This window comes from Monodon monoceros, unplaced genomic scaffold (assembly GCF_005190385.1).
Source record: "Monodon monoceros isolate NGI ecotype Baffin Bay Population unplaced genomic scaffold, NGI_Narwhal_1 Super_Scaffold_16, whole genome shotgun sequence".
Lineage (NCBI taxonomy): Eukaryota > Metazoa > Chordata > Mammalia > Artiodactyla > Monodontidae > Monodon > Monodon monoceros.
Genome location: NW_021703772.1, coordinates 92,120,058 through 92,143,727, shown reverse-complemented (window position 1 = coordinate 92,143,727; position 23,670 = coordinate 92,120,058). Strand labels below are relative to the sequence as shown.

Here is a 23,670-nt window from a genome sequence, read left to right as displayed (position 1 = left end):
CAACATGGTAAATACTATATTTGCAATTTTTTTCAGAGAAATACTCATTTCTCCTTCTCAGTTATACTAGCCAACTTATGAGGGACTGTGAGTGATGGAAATGTATTACCATTACCAATGTTGCCAAAGAGTGCTTATTCACTTCATTGTACTTGAGGGAACTATTACAACTCTCTGACTATGGGTTTCACAAACATAAGAAGACATACCTGTCACGGTAGACTTTTGCTTAAATAAGGTTATTTTGAAATACCTCCAACTGCTGAACAGTGTCTGTAGAAGAACATCATTCTGTAAGTATTAAGTCAGAATGGTGTGTGCATTCCATTCCCAGAGGGACTTAGCAAAGGACTGGAATATCATTGAAAGGGTATCTCTATCACGGATGCAATACCTGTAGCTATTTGTGTAGTGTAATACCAACCAGCAGGTTTAGAGGGACAGTTACTCATCCCTACTGGATTCCTCATGTGTCTCACAGTGGCTGGACTGAACTGTTCTCTCTGCTTCTCTCCATTTGATTGAAAAGATCGAGACCCTTTAGAATGAAGTGCCCACATCATTCCCATTTTCCACATCCATATTTGGGAAGAAAGTGTAGTTATCACAATCAACTGTCCACGAGACACCCCATTTTCTGAGTAAAATAATTTTCTGATTCAAGGTTTCTAAAGTCTTTGTACATTGGTTGGCACTAAGTTTTCTTTCCCTGTGGAATTCTAAGCAATCTTAGGGCAGAAATGACCTCTTAGGTACCAATTTTTGATATTTCTGGTATAATTTTGTTACCTATGTTTTCTGCATAGCATTTTCTCAATACTGAATTGAATTAAGTTTGTATATGTGAGTACTGTGAATAGCACTGCAATACTACAGTAGTAACTAGTATTACAGTGCTATTTATATTACTTAAATACTACCATAATACTATTTATAGCACATAATACTTAATTGAATATTTTATATAGGTGGGTACTGTTTCAACTATTAAAATATTTTATGCTTATATATTAAAATAATCTAAATATAAATGGACACTAGATTCTTTTACTTGGACTATGAAGGGCCATATAAAAATGGAGCTCATGTATTTTGAACTGAATATACACATACACACACATATACATACAGTTGGCCCTCTTTATCTGAGGTTCTACATCTGTAGATTCAACCAACCTTGGACTGACAATATTTGAAAAAAATTCCAGAAAGTTCCAAAAAGCAAAACTTGATTTTGCCACATGCTGGCAACCATTTACATAGCGTTTACATTGTGTTAGTTATTATAAATAATCTAGAGATGATTTAAAGTATACAAGAGGATGTGCATAGATTATATGCAAATATTACACCATTTTGTATAAGGGACTTGAGCATCCATAGATTTTGGTATCCATAGGGAATCTGGAACCCATCCCCTGTGGATAGTGAGGGACAATTGTATATATATATATATATGCTATGAATATTGTACTTTTGTGCTAAAGGAACGGACCTTTATGAATCTAGTTTGTTTTTCCATGTAACTATAGTCTGCTGTTTTCATTTTTCACATTCTGTGTCTGAGAGAAAGTCTTGTTTTTATTTCCCAACAAGTCTTGACCTGGGGGGCCTGAAATCACGATTTCGCTTTTTTCCCTCCTCTCTTCATCTCTTAAGAAGATAAATATGGGTTTATCTGGCTGAAGTACTTTCTGCACTAACAAGTTGTATCTAAGGATTGCGTTTTCCTTCATGCTCACATGTATCCAATTGTGTGACAAGGTAGTATAAACAGTGCAATTTGTATTAGCTGCATTCTTAAAGTATGGAAAAGGGTATTCAGAGAATATTAAAAATAACTTTAGGGATGTTAAGGAGGATGTTTTAAATCAGGAATAATGTATAAAGCAGAATCCACATTGGTCATATCACCTATGAGAAGGATAATCACAAATGTTCTTATTTTTGTGTTAAGATTTTCATCTTATTTAATGCTTAAGAAAAATAAAAAGGTTTTGTTGGTCTCTTCCTTTGGAGAATCACTCGGGATTTTTTTTTTTAACCTTGTAAAATTTTAACACAAGATGGAACGCTGACCCATAGTTTTTCATTTCACTCTACATTTGGGCTCAAAATGTTCATAGAGTTATCACCCAGTTTGGAATTTAAGGGGCTGTGTGTCTTTAAAAATGTCCTTTCTAAGAAGGTTTCATGAGTTTTGAAGTTCTAGGAGTGGAAGATGATTGAGATGTTTGACATTTTCTCTATGAGATTTTTAAGCATCATGTTAAAACCTCCTCATTCAAAATCACTACAGGGAAGGGGTTGAAAGCTAAAGGGTCAAGTTAAAGCGCACCTGATGAAAAGGAATCATTCCTCTGTGCTGGGCAGCAGGTCTTGACTCCCCGCTCATGGACAGTTCCCACTGCTGATGACCCTGGCCCCTTTCCTTGGAAAAGAGCCACTACTGCCTTTGGCCGCTAACAGGCACTATTGCCAGGTCCATTTCCCCATTCTCTTTGTCATAGAGTAAATGGGGCAGTTGGGTTACATTTGGCTAGTATTCAATTTGTTGAGGAAGTTGGATTATTTTTAATTTGTGTGTCTCTGGGGGAAGATACAATTAATCTTTTAGAGCTTGTGGATAGGCAGAGTACATTTAATGAGGGGGAAAGAATCACACCACCTGTGGCGAGGGCCCTGCAGAAGAAGGTTGAGGGCAGGGTTTAGCTCCGCAACTGCAATTTTGTACCTTTTACCCATGCTCTGCATAGCAGGCCGCCCTGGAGAACTGGCTGTCCACTCAGCTGGGAAGTCTGCAAAATCTGGTGTGCGTTTTATGTAGGATACAAAGGTGAGATTAAGTTACCTGCCCTCAGTCACATAGCTAGAAAATGGAGGAACTGCAGTTCAAATCCAGTCTGTTTGATTCCCAAGTCCGGGTTGTTTTCTAGAGCAGAGGAGGAGGGTAAAGTGGACCTTAATAAAGTAGCACTGAAGTATATGGGGAGGGTGGCTCTGAAAATTTGTTTATTGAAAGTTAATAAAAACAGAGGAGAGGTGAAACGTGCAATCATATAAACATTCTGGCTTTGGGCAGCCAGAAGTTGAACTTAGAATGCTGAATACATATCAGTGACACTTCTGTTCTTCTTCTTTAAAAATACCCATTTTATAGATTTGGAACACAGGGGCAGAGTTCAGGCTCTTGACTCACTCTCCTGGATTGCCCCCTTAGTACTGCCCGGGTCCCGCACAGGTAATATGGCTTCTTTGTAGAATGGACGAGTCACCCACTTCCCAGGATTTTTATTAGGAATGAATGATATAGTGTAGATCAGCAATTTTAAGTCGGGGCAGTTTTGCTCCCAAGGATACGTTTGGCAACGTTTGGGGACATTTGTGACTGTCACAACTGGGGGTGGAGGGGTGCTAGTGCCACTTAATGCATGGAGGCCAAGGATGCTTCTAACCATCTTACAACGCACAGGACAACCCTCCGCAACAAAGAATTATCTGACCCCAAGTGTCAAATTTCAAACTTGGGATCAACACTTGTGTAGGACAAGCGCCTGGTAACAGACAGCACCTCCCGCAGGGACCTGTTGTTCATTCAGGGCTCACTTTGTGCCAGGCACTGCATTAGGAGCTTTACGTACTTTGTCTCTGTTCTCACGTGCCTACAGGTTGCAATGATTGAAGGTTGAAGCCAAAAGCACTGCTCAGGGTCACAGAGTGCTGAACAGCAAAATAAAGATTTGGACTAAAGTCTGTATAGCTACGAAGCACTTCCCACAAACCTGTTTCTTCCTAGTTTAAAGTAGTTGAGGTCCTTGACTCTTCACTTTAGATTTTTAGAAGAATAAATTAATGTAAACATTTAAGGCTAGTTTGTTGGGGTGCTGTGAACAGAGCCCCGCCTACTCTACTGTGTTTCTGTCCTTTTAGCAGGTCCAGGTGGTCAGGGAAGGTGCTGATTTCCTGGCCAGGCTTCCAGACCACAGACAAAATGCTCACATCTGCAGTCACCCCTGTAGTAGAGCAAAAGATTTGGCCACATTGTGAGTGATGTCCTACCTTCATTGTTTTTGGTGATTGTCACAAGAAAGAAGCATGTCAAAGAGGAGTCGGGGTGTTTCACTCCCAAATGGACCGTTCAGTGAGAATTCCAAAGGTTGGACAGTGCTGAAAATGTGTTCCAGTAGAAAGGCATACAGGAGCTATTGGGTCACCGGCCTCCCCCAACCCTAGACTAAGTATGAAAGCTAATTTTGATTCTTCCCTTCCCCTAGGTGAACAAAGAGGTCGCGTGATCTCTTTCTGGGACCTGGGAGATCCCTTGCTTAACATATCCCATGGTTTATGTTGTCCAGCTGGAAAAAGGTAAAGGACAGGGATTCATGCTGAGACTACATCTGTCTTGAACAGAGTAAGAAAAAAAAAAACCTCAAATTTTAATGTGGATTAGGAAGTGTGGACTTCAATTACTTCCAAGTGGTATAGGCTTTTGATAATGTGTTTCATCAGGATAGGAATTACAAGGTGCTCAGACTAATTCTCTGAAATCACAAGGGGGATAAAGCGTTCTAATAGCGTGTTACAGTAAGCCAGTGCCCAGGGAGTAGAATTGTATGGTCCACATTAAATTGCCCCATCTAGACTATGAATTAAGTATTGATTTTTGGAGAACAAGGATATAACCGAGTATAGTTCACTCTAAAATGACAATGAATGTAAATTAATCATCTTGGGCATGATTCAGAAATACCTGTGTTCCATCAGTTTCTGTGTGGTCTCTGTATGGAGAGAGAACTAACGTTTTTCACATGTTGAATATCGGTACTCTGATGGTTGTATGCATAAGCACAGAATTTTAACTAAGGGGGATAGTTACCCATTTGTTTGTGTAGAGGGAAGAGAAGCAGAAAAAGACTTCTTGAGGTTATTGGTGCTGGGATGAGCTTGGGAGTTGCAGATAAGCAGGACTGTCTCTAATTGAGGTGATACATATTAGGGGCGGGTATTGAGATGTACTATTGAAATATACTAAGAGCTTAACAGATTAAGTGGGCAATATACATATGTGCATGTGTGTGTATGTATATATATATTTACACACAAACTCATACATACTATATCTGTGGTTATATAACATTTATATATTTTGTATAGTACATAATATATGTAATGAAATATATAAAATATAGCATGCATAAGAAATTGAATTGGCTAAAATGTATATAATGTATTAATATAGTATCATATGTACTATATATTTAATATAATAAAATGCTAATATAATTATATAAATATGTATAAACCAGTCCTGCTTATTGTGTATTATTGCAGAATATTAGATTCACGTAATACTCCTAGCATGGCATACAGAGTCAGTAAGTTGTGTTCTAAACTTGGAATCGATGATTACATTGCTATAATTCACTAATGCATGGCCTATAAAGTACACCTTGTCATATCCTGAAATAAAACCCAGCATAACACGAGCTATGTTTGAAATGATACAGAAAATCTAAACCTAGATGATGGGTACTGTATGCTAGATCCTTTTATTGGGCTGTAAATTAGTGACATGTTCAATGATTGCTCTGAATTGGTTTGTGCCTTTCCAGCATTAAGCCTTGTCACTATTCCATGTGCTTTGGTCTTGTGTCTTAGACTTTTTAAATCACTCAACTAATGCCTAACAAATCTGCAATCTCTGCTGTGTGATTTACATCTGTCTCCTTCTTTGTAGACAGGTGGCAGATCTTAGACTTCTGACGTGTTCTTTGCTATGTGGTTTTGTGTGTTCATATGCTGGGAGGGATGTAAGTGCTAGTCTTTGAATAGGAAGTGGCATTTCAACCCTGACGTAGGATATGGATCCTGAAATTAAAATTACAAAAGTGTTTTTATTTCATGTTATCTCAACTTGTTAAGGTTATAAAGTATGATCAACTACCTCATCTAACAAGAGCAAAACATCACACGTACAAAATATTTTCTTTTTGTTTGTCTTGGAAAAGAGTGAGGTAGGCAAAGAAATTTGTGAACATTACACACTAGGGATCAATTCTTGGGGATTCGCCATGAATATTAAAAGCTCTTACATACACTGGAGGAGTCCTACAAAAAAGAAAACCTTAAGTTTGGTTTAACTCTCTATTGTTCCCAAATTTATTTAATAACAGAGCCTGTCCCTGCCTACTGATCTCAGAGGATGCCATCGTTCCACTGAAAACATTTTAGGAATCCCTGAATGATGACGTGTGATCTAGGTGGGAATCTAGGTGGGAATCTGATGATACAGGAAAGGCAGGGAGGCAGCACAGTACTTACTTGTCCCCAGGAACGGTTAAAATCCAGTATTTTTTTTTTTCTCAATCATCTGTGTAAATACTAATATTAAGTCTATCAAGTGATTATTACCTTATAATAATCATTATTTTCATTATGTGACTGTAAACTACCCCTATATCTCAAATGACATTTCTTCAATTCACTTTCAGTGTAAGTTGAATTCCCACAAAGCACTCTGGGAAATTCCAATCATGCGTGAGTGGAGAGGTGGAGGGGCTAAAAGGAGTTGACACAGGCTGCAGGCCACTGCCCTGTATTCACCCAGTTAGAAAAGGGTCATGAGGATGGATTTTCTCAATGCGCTATCGAGCGAAGGGCTTGCTGTCCTGTGGGGCTGTCAGACCTTGCGCTGGTGGGGGATGTATTTATTATTACTTCTCTGATTCCCTTTAATTATTATATGTGGTGGTGATTATTATACTGGGTACCCATCTCAGCTAAAAACTTTGGGTGCACCACTATATGAACCGAGTAGATCATGAACCCAGGTAGGCCTTCTTCAGTTCATGCTGATCCATGGCCACTTATAAGAATGTCTGATGCACCCTAGCTCTTGAAAACTCAGGCTGCCAGTTTTGCCAGCAGCAGCCTTCACCTCAAAGGGATGTTTTCTTGAGATCCCACCTTCTTCCAAGGAGGACAATGTCTATTCCAGAATTTCTCGTTTAATATTTATGCAGCCAAGTCTTCAAGTTCTTTGTACTGATTTTATACCAGCTCAGAAATGAATCAGCTTTATCTGCTCTTTGGTGATTGATTCTCATTTTGTTCCTCAATCTCATTTTGCCTAGAATTAAGCATTGGCCTTAGAATGGGTAATGGCGGGAGGGGGTGTCTCCAGTTGGACACCACCAGTGACCAGTCCTGGTGGGCATTACGCTTTACCTCTCTACCCTCCTGCTTCTGCCTTACTGACTATATGCATTTTTATGGCATTATATTTCTACTTTCTTTCAAGATTCCTCCAGAATAAATTAGTGACACACCCCCCTAAAATTTAGGTGTGTAAGAAGTATACTATTTTTCATTCAACTTTGGCTTACTTTGATTGTTTTGAACCCTTCTACCACCAGGGTCCTTCCTCTTTTGTCTGGGAGATCCACCTATTCCTCAGCCATCACTTCATACTGGTCACCACTTAGAAGGCCCTTATTCCTGATAGGTGGGCTGGGAACTCTCTCTAGAACTTCTGTGCTGCACCTGGTCCTTTGTGCTGCTTCCCCACTGCGCTGAGCCCTGGATCTCTAGTAGGTGCCCAGTGGCCTTGGCCTGCTCTGCCTGGACACCCATGGCTGCCATTTCCTTTCTGGGGAAGCAAAATACAGGCTCTCTCTATCTCTCTCTCACTAACATCAGTATCTCCATTCTTATCAGTTTTGTTCCAGACAGGAGAAGGGTCAGGGGAAGCTTTTATTTTTGAGCCAGGAGGCACGTGCCAGGGGAAGGGAAACCTCTCTTCAGGAACGTCCAACAGAACCTTAATGGACTAGACTTCTGGCAACACAAAAGCCAGAGACTAGTTGGGCTATGTTCATTTTCAAAAATATTTTCCTTCTAATAAATCTCTGTGTTTCTGTCAATGAAACATACCCTTTAAACATGGTTCTCCCATCCCTCAACCCCATACGAATGTGGGTACTGGGTCTCTGACCTAAACTTTACCCTTCAGAATAATGGTACCACTCAAAGCCCCACTAGGATGTGAACATGAAGATATTTCCACAGAATCTTCAAGGTTCCAGCTGGGAACCTAATCCTGGCTGGATTCTCAGGTTTCTCTCTGCTTCTGAGGCTTCCTCTTCAGGCTGAGGAGTGGTCCAAGTTAACAGTCTTAACGTGGGCCTTCCAGACCCTTCCCTTCTTAGGTGTTTTCCTGGGTGCGTGAGAATGTTATCATGTCAACAAACTCTGAAAAGATCATATTTGCTCTCTTTTTATTCCTTCTGCTGATTTTGCTGAAAATATCCAGGGAACTTAGGGCATCCAGAAGTTCTTCTTAAATTAGCCTATTTTGCAAGGCTGCTTTGAGGACTGTGTGACATGATTGTTATAAAGTGTCGGGCATAGCGTCTGCCACAGTGCTATTGCTGTTATTTTAAAAAGCCTGTGACCACCATGATAATTCTGCCTCCTGCCGCTTTTTAGGATGTGAGTCATAGGCTGGGATGATAAGATCTGATATGTAATTCTTATTTATTTGAATCCTCTAAGAAAAAAAAGACAATAGCATCTTGTTCAGTGATGTTCCTGAAGCAATTAGTATTTTCTGATTAGAGCTATGACTAAGATCAAAGGTATTTCTGTAGACATGTGTATTTCAGTACATTTAACATGCTAACCACCATAAGAAGATTGGACACTCCATCCCTGAGTGCATGGCCTTTATGGAGCCTGACAATAAGGAGTCCAGAGAGTTGCAACAAAGAGTAATGGGTATCACAAGTGGAGTTTTGTAAAAACCAGTATTTAAGAATTCCATTGGGCATTATGTTGGAAGTTTCTTCTTTTAAGCATAAGCTAAGGAAACACAGAGGAGACTGTTTAACTTTTTCCTCATTTGGGTAAAACCATCAACCCATCGGTGTGATGAGTTTTCAGTGGTGACATTGCTGCTAATTACATGAAGACATGATTCTGCTTCCTACTTTGCTGTTTGTTCTAGCTTCAATAATGTGTGGTATTGATGGGATGTTTACCATGTGCCAAGCTCTGGGTTAGTGCTGGGAATAGAGTGGTGAACAGGTCTGGCACATTTCTGCCATCATGGAGTTTAGAATCAAGTGAGAGAGACATGTATTAAACAATGAACCATACCATTGGATTTGCAATTGCAAGAGTGATGAATGCTATGTATAAGAGTAAGGTACAGTCAGAGAATAGGAAAGAGTTCCCTAAGAAAGTGAAGAGTGAGTAGAAATTGAGTTGGGCTGTAGGGAGTGGAGCATGGGATTTGGCTTAAAAGACAGTACATGTGGTTGCCCAGGTTTGGGAGGGAGCTTGGAGCATCGGAGGAATTGGAAGAGGGCAAACATCATGGGAGAGCAGTGAGTGAATGTGGGTGAGTCAGGCGATTGGGATACTAAGGGGAAAGGATGGGGGGCCCGATCAGGCAGACACTTGTATGCTATATTAAGAATTTGGTTTTATTTATTCCGAGAGGAATAGGGAGCTGCCGATGGGCTTTGAGCATGGAAATGACACATAGACAACACACTGCACCAAAAGTGGTACAGATTTGAATTATTAAAAGATATATATCTGTAATAAGGAGAAAGTACTGACGGCAGGGAGCGGGGTGAGGCAGTGGATTCTGAAGGCCAGACAGGAGGCTACTCCTCTTATTCATGTAAGAAAAGGTGATAACTTTGCCGAGGGTGGTAACAGTAGGGATGAAGAAACATGGACAGATTGGATTGATGTTGAGGAGATAAAGCTGATGAGTAACTGGTTGGGTTTGATCTTCGTAAAGCCTTTGTAGAATCTTCAGTATAATTATTAGACTATACAGCATAAAGAGATGTTTCCAGTTGTTTCTAGATAGAAAAAAATACTGTGATTATGCCATGGTACTGCAGTTTCTGAAATATTTTTTCAAATGCAGTTACTTGGAAATTATTTTCCAGATGACAAGAGTAGAGCTTGAATAGTCTTAAAATTACTGGTTCAAAACAGAAGTAGTTATTCCTTTGAAAAAAATTAGATGCACTAGATGTTCTGTCCACCCAAATGCAGCTTACATTTTGTTCTCTCTCACTCATCAGCCAGATGAAGATCTGCTTCTAGAAAGAGAGGTTATATATTAAGAGGCAGATAGACTCCATGGAACCATTAAAACATTGAAGTTACTGAGAAAGAATATTATCTCAAGTGTGCTCTGGCATAATTTTCATCCTAGGCAAAATTAACTCTTGAGTTGCTTAATGGTAAATAAAATGTTTGGATGCCATCCAGCCCTTTGCTTTATGTTTTTTTTTTTTTTCTTTTGCTTGCGATACACGGGCCTCTCACTGCTGTGGCCTCTCCCGTTGTGGAGCACCGGCTCCAGATGCGCAGGCTCAGCGGCCATGGCTCACGGGCCCAGCCGCTCCGCGGCATGTGGGATCCTCCCAGACCGGGACACAAACCCGTGTCCCCTGCATCAGCAGGCGGACTTTCAACCACTGCGCCACCAGGGAAGCCCTTGCTTTATGTATTTTTAAAGCCTGTGTGTATAGTGCCAACACTGCTGCCTTTCCTGTGAACCTCTAATAGACAACAGTAAGCAAGGCCTCCTTCGTCAAGCCCAACACATATTGATTATTCATTGTGGAAATAATACTTGATTCTTGTCTTTTGGGCAGAGACACAGCCTAAAAATTTCAGCATCCCAAGCACCTGCTCCACTTTGCTGTCTTTGTGGTATAAAGCAAACAGATTTCTGGTACCCCCGAAGGGTCATCACTGCCTAGTGGTCAACAAGGAAAGGGAGAAAGTCCTTCAGACAAACACTGGGTGGGATTCACTCTGTGTCTGGCTTACTCTTCACTGCCTTTCCTGCTGAACCAATAAAAAACAGCTGAGGGCTGCCGGAAAGATGGCGGAAGAGTAAGATGTGGAGATCGCCTTCCTCCCCACAGATACACCAGAAATACATCTACACATGGAACAACTCCTACAGAACGCCTACTGAACGCTGGCAGAAGACCTCAGACCTCCCAAAAGGCAAGAAACCCCCCACGTACCTGGGTAGGACAAAAGAAAAAAGAACAAACAGACAAAAGGATAGAGACGGGACCCGCACCAGTGGGAGGGAGCTGTGAAGGAGGAAAGGTTTCCACACACTAGAAGCCCCTTCGTGGGTGGAGACTGCGGGTGGCGGAGGTGGGGAGCTTCGAAGCCGCGGAGGAGAGCGCAGCCACAGGGCTGCGGAGGGCAAAGCGGAGAGATTCCCGCACAGAGGATCAGGGCCAACCAGCACTCACCAGCCCGAGAGGCTTGTCTGCTCACCCGCGGGGGCGGGCAGGGCTGGGAGTTGAGGCTCGGGCTTCGGTAGGAGCGCCGGGAGAGGACTGGGGTTGGCGGCGTGAACACAGCCTGCAGGGGGTTAGTGCACCACGGCTGGCCGGGAGGGAGTCCGGGAATAAAGTCTGGACCTGCCGAAGAGGCAACAGACTTTTTCTTCCCTCTTTGTTTCCTGGTGCGCGAGGAGAGGGGATTAAGAGCGCTGCTTAAAGGAGCTCCAGAAACGGGTGCGAGCCGCGGCTAAAATCGCGGACCCCAGAGACGGGCATGAGATGCTAAGGCTGCTGCTGCCACTACCAAGAAGCCTGTGTGCGAGCACAGGTCACTATCCACACCCCCCTTCCGGGGAGCCTGTGCAGCCCGCCACTGACAGGGTTCCCTGATCCAGGGACAACTTCCCCGGGAGAACGCATGGCGCGCCTCAGGCTGGTGCAATGTCACGCCGGCCTCTGCCGCCGCAGGCCCGCCCCGCACTCCGTGCCCCTCCCTCCCCCCGGCCTGAGTGAACCAGAGCCCCCAAACCAGTGGCTCCTTTAACCCCGTCCTGTCTGAGCGAAGAACAGATGCCCTCCGGCAACCTACACGCAGAGGCGGGGCCAAATCCAAAGCTGAGCCCTTGGGAGCTGTGAGAACAAAGAAGAGAAAAGGGAAATCTCTTCCAGCAGGCTCAGAAGCAGCAGATTAAAGCTCCACAATCAACTTGATGTACCCTGTATCTGCGGAATACATGAATAGACAATGAATCATCCCAAATTGAGGAGGTGGATTTTGAGAGCAAGATTTTTGATTTTTTCCCCTTTTCCTCTTTTTCCGTGTGGATGAAACACTCTTGGTGCTGCAGCCAGAAGTCAGTGCTGTGCCTCTGAGGTGGGAGAGCTAACCTCAGAACACTGGTCCACAAGAGACCTCCCAGCTCCACATAATTTCAAATGGTGAAAATCTCCCAGAAATCTCCATCTCAACACCAGCACCCAGCTTCACTCAACGACCAGCAAGCTACAGTGCTGGACATCCTATGCCAAACAACTAGCAAGACAGGAAAACAACCCCACGCATCAGCAGAGAGGCTGCCTAAAATCATAATAAGTCCACAGACACCCCAAAACACACCACCAGACGTGGACCTGCCCACCAGAAAGACAAGACCCAGCTTCATCCACAAGAACACAGGCACTAGTCCACTCCACCAGGAAGCCTACACAACCCACTGAACCAACCTTAGCCACTGGGGACAGACACCAAAGACAATGGGAACTGCGAACCTGCAGCCTGCAAAAAGGAGACCCCAAACACAGTAAAATAAGCAAAATGAGAAGAAAGAAAAAGACACAGCAGATGAAGGAGCAAGATAAAAACTCACCAGACCTAACAAATGAAGAGGAAATAGGCAGTCTACCTGAAACAGAATTCAGAATAATGATAGTAAAGATCCAAAATCTTGGAAAAAGAATGGACAAAATGCAAGAAACATTTGACAAGGACCTAGAAGGACTAAAGATGAAACAAACAATGATGAACAACACAATAAATGAAATTAAAAATACTCTAGATTGGATCAATAGCAGAATAAGTGAGGCAGAAGAACGGATAAGTGACCTGGAAGATAAAATAGTGGAAATGATTACTGCAGAGCAGAATAAAGAAAAAAGAATGAAAAGAACTGAGGACAGTCTCAGAGACCTCTGGGACAACATTAAACATAACAACATTTGAATTATAGGGGTTCCAGAAGAAGAAGAGAAAAAGAAAGGGACTGAGAAAATATTTGAAGAGATTATAGTTGAAAACTTCCCTAATATGGGAAAGGAGATAGTTAATCAAGTCCAGGAAGCACAGAGAGTCCCATAGAAGATAAATCCAAGGAGAAATACGCCAAGACACATATTAATCAAACTGTCAAAAATTGAATACAAAGAAAACATATTAAAAGCAGCAAGGGAAAAACAACAAATAACACACAAGGGAATACCCATAAGGTTAACAGCTGATCTCTCAGCAGAAACTCTGCAAGCCAGAAGGGAGTGGCAGGACATATTTAAAGTGATGAAGGAGAAAAACCTACAAGCAAGATTACTCTCCCCAGCAAGGATCTCATTCAGATTGGATGGAGAAATTAAAACCTTTACAGACAAGCAAAAGCTGAGAGAGTTTAGCACCACCAAACCAGCTTTACAACAAATGCTAAAGGAACTTCTCTAGACAAGAAACACAAGAGAAGGAAAAGACCTATAAGAACGATCCCAAAACAATTAAGAAAATGGGAATAGGTACATACATATCGATAATTACCTTAAATGTAAATGGACTAGATGCTCCCACCAAAAGACACAGATTGGCTGAATGGATACAAAAACAAGACCCATATATTTGCTGTCTACAAGAGACCCACTTCAGACCTAGAGACACATACAGACTGAAAGTAAGGGGATGGAAAAAGATATTCCACGCAAATGGGAACCAAAAGAAAGCTGGAGTAGCAGTTCTCATATCAGACAAAATAGACTTTAAAATAAAGACTATTAGAAGAGACAAAGAAGGACACTACATAATGATCAATGGATCGATCCAAGAAGAAGACGTAACAATTGTAAATATTTATGCACCCAACATAGGAGCACCTCAGCACATAAGGCAAATACTAACAGCCATAAAAGGGGAAATCGACAGTAACACAATCACAGTAGGGGACTTTAACACCCCACTTTCACCCATGGACAGATCATCCAAAATGAAAATAAATAAGGAAACACAAACTTTAAATGATACATTAAACAAGATGGACTTAATTGATATTTGTAGGACATTCCATCCAAAAACAGAAGAATGCACATTTTTCTCAAGTTTTCATGGAACATTCTCCAGGATAGATCATATCTTGGGTCACAAATCAAGCCTTGGTAAATTTAAGAAAATTGAAATTGTATCAAGTATCTTTTCTGACCACAACGCTATGAGACTAGATATCAATTACAGGAAAAGATCTGTAAAAAATACAAACACATGGAGGCTAAACAATACACTACTTAATAACGAAGTGATCACTGGAGAAATCAAAGAGGAAATTTTTAAAAATCTAGAAACAAATGACAATGGAGTCATGACGACCCAAAATCTGTGGGATGCAGCAAAAGCAGTTCTAAGAGGGAATTTTATAGCAATACAATCCTACCTTAAGAAACAGGAAACATCTCGAATAAACAACCTAAACTTGCACCTAAAGCAATTAGAGAAAGATGAACAAAAAACCCCAAAGTTAGCAGAAGGAAAGAAATCATAAAAATCAGATCAGTAATAAATGAAGGAAACAATAGCAAAGATCAATAAAACTAAAAGCTGGTTCTTTGAGAAGATAAACAGAATTGATAAACCATTAGCCAGACTCATCAAGAAAAAAAGGGAGAAGACTCAAATCAATAGAATTAGAAATGAAAAAGTAGAAGTAACAACTGACACTGCAGAAATACAAAAGATCATGAGCGATTACTACAAGCAACTCTATGCCAATAAAATGGACAACCTGGAAGAAATGGACAAATTCTTAGAAATGCACAACCTGCCAAGACCGAATCAGGAAGAAATAGAAAATATGAACAGACCAATCACAAGCACTGAAATTGAAACTGTGATTAAAAATCTTCCAACAAACAAAAGCCCAGGACCAGATGGCTTCACAGGCGAATTCTATCAAACATTTAAAGAAGAGCTAACACCTATCCTTCTCAAACTCTTCCAAAAGATAGTAGAAGGAGGAACACTCCCAAACTCATTCTATGAGCCACCATCACCTTGATACCAAAACCACACAAGGATGTCACAAGGAAAGAAAACTACAGGCCAATACCACTGATGAACATAGATGCAAAAATCCTCAACAAAATACTAGCAAACAGAATCCAACAGCCCATTAAAAGGATCATACACCATGATCAAGTGGGGTTTATCCCAGGAATGCAAGGATTCTTCAATATACGCAAAACAATCAATGTGATAAACCATATTAACAAATTGAGGCAGAAAAACCATATGTCATCTCAATAGGTGCAGAGAAAGCTTTTGACAAAATTCAACACCCATTTATGATAAGAGCCCTGCAGAATGTAGGCATAGAGGGAACTTTCCTCAACATAATAAAGGCCATATATGAGAAACCCACAGCAAACATCGTCCTCAATGGTGAAAAACTGAAAGCATTTCCACTAAGATCAGGAACAAGACAAGGTTGCCCACTCTCACCACTCTTATTCAACATAGTTTTGGAAGTTTTCGCCACAGCAATCAGAGAAGAAAAGGAAATAAAAGGAATCCAAATTGGAAGAGAAGAAGTAAAGCTGTCACTGTTTGCAGATGACATGATACTATACATAGAGAATCCTAAAGATGCTACCAGAAAACTACTAGAGCTAATCGATGAATTTGGTAAAGTAGGATACAAAATTAATGCACAGAAATCTCTGGCATTCCCATACACTAATGATGAAAAATCTGACAGTGAAATCAAGAAAACACTCCCATTTACCACTGCAACAAAAAGAATAAAATATCTAGGAATAAACCTACCTAAGGAGACAAAAGACCTGTCTGCAGAAAATTATAAGACACTGATGAAAGAAATTAAAGATGATACAAATAGATGGAGAGATATACCATGTTCTTGGATTGGAAGAATCAACATTGTGAAATTGACTCTACTACCCAAAGCAATCTACAGATTCAATGCAATCCCTATCAAACTACCACTGGTATTTTTCACAGAACTAGAACAAAAAACTTCACAATTTGTATGGAAACACAAAAGACCCCGAATAGCCAAAGCAATCTTGAGAACGAAAAACGGAGCTGGAGGAATCAGGCTCCCTGACTTCAGACTATACTACAAAACTACAGTAATCAAGACAGTATGGTACTGGCACAAAAACAGAAACATAGATCAATGGAACAGGATAGAAAGCCCAGAGATAAACCCATGCACATCTGGTCACATTATCTTTGATAAAGGAGGCAGGAATGTACAGTAGAGAAAGGACAGCCTCTTCGATAACTGGTGCTCGGAAAACTGGACAGGTACATGTAAAAGTATGAGATTAGATCACTCCCTAACACCATACACAAAAATCAGCTGAAAATGGATTAAAGACCTAAATGTAAGGCCAGAAACTATCAAACTCTTAGAGCAAAACATAGGCAGAAAACTCTATGACATAAATCACAGCAAGATCCTTTTTGACCCACCTCCCAGAGAAATGGAAATAAGAACAAAAATAAACAATTGGGACCTAATGAAACTTCAAAACTTTTGCACAGCAAAGGAAACCATAAACAAGATGAAAAGACAACTCTCAGAATGTGAGAAAATATTTGCAAATGAAGCAACTGACAAAGGATTAATCTCCAAAATTTATAAGCAGCTCATGCAGCTCAATAACAAAAAAACAACCCAATCCAAAAATGGGCAGAAGACCTAAACAGACATTTCTCCAAAGTAGATATACAGACTGCCAACAAACACATGAAAGATTGCTCAACTTCATTAATCATTAGAGAAATGCAAATCAAAACTACAATGAGATATCATCTCACACCAGTCAGAATGGCCATCATCAAAAGATCTAGAAACAATAAATGCTGGAGAGGATGTGGAGAAAAGGGAACCCTCTTGCACTGCTGGTGGGGATGTGAATTTTTACAGCCACTATGGAGAACAGTATGGAGGTTCCTTAAGAAACCACCAATAGAACTACCATATGACCCAGCAATCCCACTACCGGGCATATACCCTGAGAAAACCAAAATTCAAAAAGAGTCATGCACCAAAATGTTCATTGCAGGTCTATTTACAATAGCCCAGAGATGGAAACAACCTAAGTGTCCATCATTGGATGAATGGATAAAGAAGATGTGGCACATATATACAATGGAATATTACTCAGCCATAAAAAGAACCGAAATTGAGCTATTTGTAATGAGGTGGATAGACCTAGAGTCTGTCATACAGAGTGAAGGAAGTCAGAAAGAGAAAGACGAATACTGTATGCTAACACATATATATGGAATTTAAGAAAAAAAAAAAGTCATGAAGAACCTAGGGGTAAGACAGGAATAAAGTTACAGACCTACTGGAGAACGGACTTGAGGATATGGGGAGGGGGAAGAGTGAGCTGTGACAAAGTGAGAGAGAGGCATGGACATATATACACTAACAAACCTATGGTAGATAGCTAATGGGAAGCAGCCGCATAGCACAGGGAGATCAGCTCGGTACTTTCTGACCGCCTGGAGGGGTGGGATAGGGAGGGTGGGAGGCATGGAGATGCAAGAGGGAAGAGAGGTGGGAACATATGTATATGTATAACTGATTCACTTTGTTATAAAGCAGAAACTAACACACCATGGTAAAGCAGTTATACTCCAATAAAAACAAAACAAAACAAAAAAAGAAAACAGCTGAATAAATGATTTTCTTCTGCTTCTCCAGGGAATCGAGAGGGCTTAGCTGGAGCGTTTGTTGTAAGTAAAGTCAAAGTTGAGTGGAGCCATATTTATAGGATGAGTACACCCCATCAATATCCCTTGACAAGTATCAGTAACCCAGGAGTTCCAGGGCCATTCGGGAGCCAGGCCATTGAGCTGGGACTGAGGCAGGGCTGAGGGGCTTTAGGCAGGAGGGGAAGGGCAGGACCCTGAGCACCTCACACCAGCTGCACTCAGGACGGATCCCCTCCTAAATATATTTTACCAAATGGGCATTTCAAGGCTTCATTTGCTCAAGAAATATGGCTTCTAAATTGCAATTATTGTGGGAAAGATTTGGAGTTGATATAAGTGCCAGAAACTGCTCTGGTCAGGGCACCCGAGCAGTTTACCTTGAGAAAGCTCTTTGACCCCAGGCTTTCATGATTTCATCTAGCAAAGCACAACAATATCAATAATATGCATATGGTTTTGGGAAATAGTAGGTATTTCAAAAATGACAGCTGTTACTATTATTGCTATATTTATTCTAGGGACACACCATTCTTATTGGTGCCTGAAGCTTTCTTTGTGCGCTCAACCCCTGAGCCTTGCTGGATGTACCTCAGCAGTAGCTTTGTCCGTGTTCTCAAGCATGCAGAGGCAGGAAGGATCCCATTTCACATAATCAATTGTGAAGGGCCCCTGGGAACAGCTGTCTGCTCCTAGGTGCTAATCTAGGAGACTAAATTCCCTCAGCATTCACGGGCAGTTCATTGCTTGTGCAATGTGTGTTTTTATGTAATTACCATTTGTTTGTTCTCTTTTTCCTCCCTCCCCTCCCCTACACCTTGGATTACAACCACTGATGGAGCCCTTTTTCTTCCCTTACATTTGTAGAGTGTTATAATGGAAGCCAGTGTGATACACTGGAAAGATCACTGGATTGGGCCTCTGGAAGGTAGTTGTCAGTTCCATTTCTGCTCCAAATGACTGTGTGACCTTGAGCAAGTCCTTGAATTTGTCGGGACTTCATTTTCCTCCTCCAAAACCTGTGGGCTATAAGATTTCCTTCCCATTCCCACAATCTAGCTGGTTAGCAGGCTGTAGATCTGAGTAATCTGAAAAGACCCACTTTGTGTCAAGATGCAATGAAGTATATGAGGTTTGAGATGCCCTTTTAGGATTCAGAATTTTTAGAAACCAGAAATATTGATAAATAGTTTTTAAAAGGTGGTTTTCTGTCTCTGTGGTGTTTGCATTAGCTGATTAGCCATTCAGATATATTTCTAATCTTTTCTGCTGTCAGGCTTCTTTTAATGTATGTTCTAGCCACTGGCAACTAATAATTTATAATCATAAATGATAAGTGACAGAGGTATCTGTCCACAGTGATGAAATAGACTTAGAACATGCTGTTAGGTGTCAAACAAAACACAATCATGCAAAAAGAGCTTGGGGTGTTAACAGCAGTACGTATGCTTACTGGAAGTATAAATATTCAGTCCAGATACTCTGTGGTGGTCTTGAACTTGGAATCATGAACTGTCTTCAAAAGTATATCTATATACTTATGAAAATAATGTTTGGTAGCTCTTAACTGTTGCTGTTAAATTTTTCTGAAGATAATTGTTAGAACTCTTTAGCACACTTATTTTTCAGGCCACAAATATGTATCTTGAAAATAGTTTTAGTATTTATTAATAAGGGATTTTTTTTGATTACTGTAAAAAGGGCAGTGGAATTTTTTAAATGATATTCTTTTTGATGAGATAGTAAATGGGATAGTTTCCTTGATTTCTTTTTCTGATCTTTCATTGTTAGTGTATAGGAATGCAAGAGATTTCTGTTTATTAATTATGTATTCGGCAACTTTACCAAAGTCATTGATTAGCTCTAGTAGTTTTCTGGTAGCGTCTTTAGGGTTTTCTATGTATAGTATTATATGTCATCTGCAAACAGTGGCAGTTTTACTTCTTCTTTTCCAATTTTTATTCCTTTTATTTCTTTTCCTTCTCTGATTGCCATGGCTAGGACATTCACAATTATGTTGAATAATAGTGGTGAGAGTGGACATCCTTGTCTTGTTCCTGATCTTAGAGGAAATGCTTTCAGTTTTTCACCATTGAGAATGATGTTTGCTGTTGGTTTGTCGTATATGGCCTTTATTATGTTGAGGTAGTTTCCCTCTATGCCCACTTTCTGGAGAGTTTTCATCATAAATGGGTGTTGAATTTTGTCAAAAGCTTTTTCTGCATCTACTGAGATGATCATATGGTTTTTATTCTTCAATTTGTTAATGTGGTGAATCACATTGGTTGATTTGTGGATGTTGAAAAATCCTTGCATCCCTGGGATAAATCCCACTTGATCATGGTGTATGATCCTTTTAATGTGTTGTTGGATTCGGTTTGCTAGTTTTTTTGTTGGGGATTTTTGCGTCGATGTTCATCAGTGACATTGGCCTGTAATTTTCTTTTTTTGTGATATCTTTGTCTGGTTTTGGTATCAGGGTGATGGTGGCCTCATAGAATGAGCTTGGGAGTGTTCCTTCCTCTGCAATTTTTTGGAAGAGTTTCAGATGGGTAGGTGTTAACTCTTCTCTAAATATTTGATAGAATTCGCCTGTGAAGCCATCTGGTCCTGGACTTTTGTTTGTTGGAAGATTTTTAATCACAGTTTGAATTTCAGTGCTTGTGATTGGTCTGTTCATATTTTCCATTTCTTCCTGGCTCAGTCTTGGAAGGTTGTACCTTTCTAAGGATTTGTCCATTTCTTATAGGTTGTACATTTTATTGGCATATAGTTGCCTGTAGTAGTCTCTTATGATCCTTTGTATTTCTGTGGTGTACATTGTAATGTCTTTTTCAATTCTAATTTTATTGATTTGAGTCCTCTCCCTTTTTTTCTTGATGAGTCTGGCTACAGGATTATCAATTTTATCTTCTCTAAGAGAACAAGCTTTTAGTTTCATTGATCTTTGCTATTTTTTTCTTTGTCTCTGTTTCATTTATTTCTGCTCTTATCTTTATGATTTCTTTCCTTCTACTAACTTTGGGTTTTGTTTGTTCTTTGTTCTCTAGTCGCTTTAGGTATAAGGTTAGGTTGTTTGAGATTTTTCTTGTTTCTTGAGGTAAGATTGTTGCTTAAACTTCCCTCTTAGAACTGCTTTTACTGCATCCCACAGGTTTCAGATCATCATGTTTTCATTGTCATTTGTCTCTAGGTATTTTTTGATTTCCTCTTTGATTTCTTCAGTGATCCGTTGTTTATTTAGTAACATATTGTTAAACCTCCATGTGCTTGTTGTTTTTACAACAGAGGAATTAAAGAAGATGTGGTACATATATACCATGGAATATTACTCAGCCATAAAAAAGAATGAAATAATGCCATTTGCAGCAACGTGGATGGACCTAGAGATTGTTATACTGAATGGAGTATCTCAGACAGAGAAAGACAAATATCATATGATATTGCTTATATGTGGAATCTAGAAAAAGGGTACAAATGAATTTATCTGCAAAACAGAGATAGACTTAAAACTTACCAGGGGGTAAGGGGGGAAGAAGGATAAATTGGAAGATTGAGATTGATATATACACACTATTACAGATAAAATACATAACTAATAAGGACCTACCGTATAGCACAGGTAACTCTACTCAATACTCTGTAATAGCCTATATGGGAAAAGAATCTAAAAAAGAGTGGATATATGTATTTGTATAACTGATTCACTTTGCTGTATGCCTGAAACTAACACAACATTATAAATCAACCATACTCCAATAAAATATTTTTAAAAATAAAATAAAAAAGAAATAAATGAAATGCATTAGGGTTTAAATTCCTTCCCATTAAATATTTTTTTCAGTTTCTCCATTTTTTATGTTGTGTGTCTGTTTCTGTCAGAGGCATAACTCACAAATGGATATATCTAATAAGCAGGTTTGCTCTGAGAGGTTAGAAAGTGTTGGGTGGCTTTATACATCCCCTGCTAGTGGACGTTATTAATTATCATGATAGATTTTGAAATGTAGACTCAGGAACTATCATCTCTTCTGACTTTCACCAGTGTACCTGCCGCCAGTAGTCCCTCTCAACTTCTGGTTTGCTGCTTTCTATCTAATGAGCTCTGGGAAACCAAATTAAGATTGTTAATAATGTGAACAAACTCAGTGTAGCTAGGCCTGAGGGAGTGGCCAGATGTCCTCTTCACGAGCATGTTGCCATTATATTTAGTGCACAGTTCTCATGACACGTGTTTAATGTCTCATTCATTTTTATATTCCCAGAGTCTAACACACTACGTATCAACTAGCAGGTAAAGAATAATGGTTGTTTCACTGAATGAGTGCTCGCTGGCTGCTTTTGTTTTCATCCCTTGGGTTCTTTGATGTATTTTAGAAAGTGTGATTTCCTAGATAATTGTCCGCTATGTAATGGAGATATTACTTTAATTCCTCCATGATCAGTGTGAAAGCTTTTTGAGATGTGAAAATTATGACAGAAATTTCAAGCCATTTCTTGGAGGTGAGTCATCTTACAAGTAGATCAGCGCTGTTTTATGTCACATTTTATAATGCTGAGGCTTCTGAGTGCTTTGGCATAGTAATTATCCACCAGTAATTTGTTTAGGGCTCTAATGCTCGGGTTTGTCATTCATGTCATTCCTCAGTACTCTTGCCCAAGTTAAATATAAAGCAATGTCAGGGTAATAAAAGCTGTGGTTGAAAAAAAAATAAAAATAAAGCAAACATCTCTTCCTATTGCATGAATGGTATTAAATCAGGGTTGCTGCCTCAAACAGTGGCGAGTACTGTGTGAAAGCTCCTGGGAATATGTTTATTCCCCGTTCTCTGGAATACTCTTTTTTCTTTGTGGCAGGCTTCTTACTGATTACTACAACTAAAATTCAGGCATCCAGTGGGCTGCCTTACCTGTGATGATTTAGTTTGGGTGATACATTCATCTAAACTACTCCACTTAAGGATAACTTAATTAAGAGAATACAATTTGCCAGCACTTTTCTGCTTCCAGAGGAATATTACATTAGAGCATTCACCGATTTGCACTTTCTGCAAAAACACAGGCAAAAAAAGAGGAATCACACGGTTTTAAAGGTGAATGTAACCTGAGAATTCACTGATGCTACCCTTCCGTGTCCAAAATATTTACTAAACCAGAATGTTAATTAAAACTGATGTGACTTAAAATACTTCACAGTTTATTCCAGAGTGGCTGTGCTTATCTCATAGAAAGGATAATGAGTTGCAGGTGGATGGTGTTTTTACATAATCTTTGTGCACATAAACAAGGATAAAATTACTATTCCTGTTATACCATTGAAATGTTTTCAAGTGTTAATTTAAAGCCCCATTATGTATATAATTAAACTTTTAATCCTTTAATTCTTCTAAATTTTGTTTTACTTTTTTTTTGTTTTAAATTTTTATTTTATATTGGAGTATAGTTAATTTACAATGTTGTGTTAGTTTCAGGTGTACAGCAAAGGGATTCAGTTATACATATACGTATATCTATTCTTTTTCAGATTCTTTTCCCATATAGGTTATTACAGAGTATTGAGTAGAGTTCCCTGTGCTATACAGTAGTCCTTGTTGTTTATGTATTTTACGTATAGTTGTATATGTTAATCCCAACCTCCTAATTTGTTCCTCCCCCTCCCCCCCTTACCCCTTTGGTAACCATAAGTTTGTTTTCTAAGTCTGTGGGTCTGTTTGTTTTGTAAGTAAGTTCATTTGTATCATCTTTTAGATTCCACATATAATTGATATCATATGATATTTGTCTTTCTCTGTCTGACTTACTTCACTTAGTATGGTAATCTCTAGGTCCATCTGTGTTGCTGCCAAT

The 23,670-nt window shown here is 39.8% G+C and overlaps 2 protein-coding genes across 3 annotated transcripts in view; one reads left to right on the top strand and one right to left on the bottom strand.

Moving 5' to 3' along the window:
* Nucleotides 1–3,458, bottom strand: part of LOC114896963 (ferritin-3, chloroplastic-like) — a 119,415-nt gene extending 115,957 nt beyond the window's left edge. The window contains 1 exon segment of the mRNA XM_029225575.1: nucleotides 3,200–3,458. Coding sequence (XP_029081408.1) covers nucleotides 3,200–3,458 — 259 coding nt within the window.
* THSD7B (thrombospondin type 1 domain containing 7B) overlaps nucleotides 1–23,670 on the top strand; it is a 975,661-nt gene that overhangs the window by 365,316 nt on the left and 586,675 nt on the right. The window lies entirely within an intron of this gene.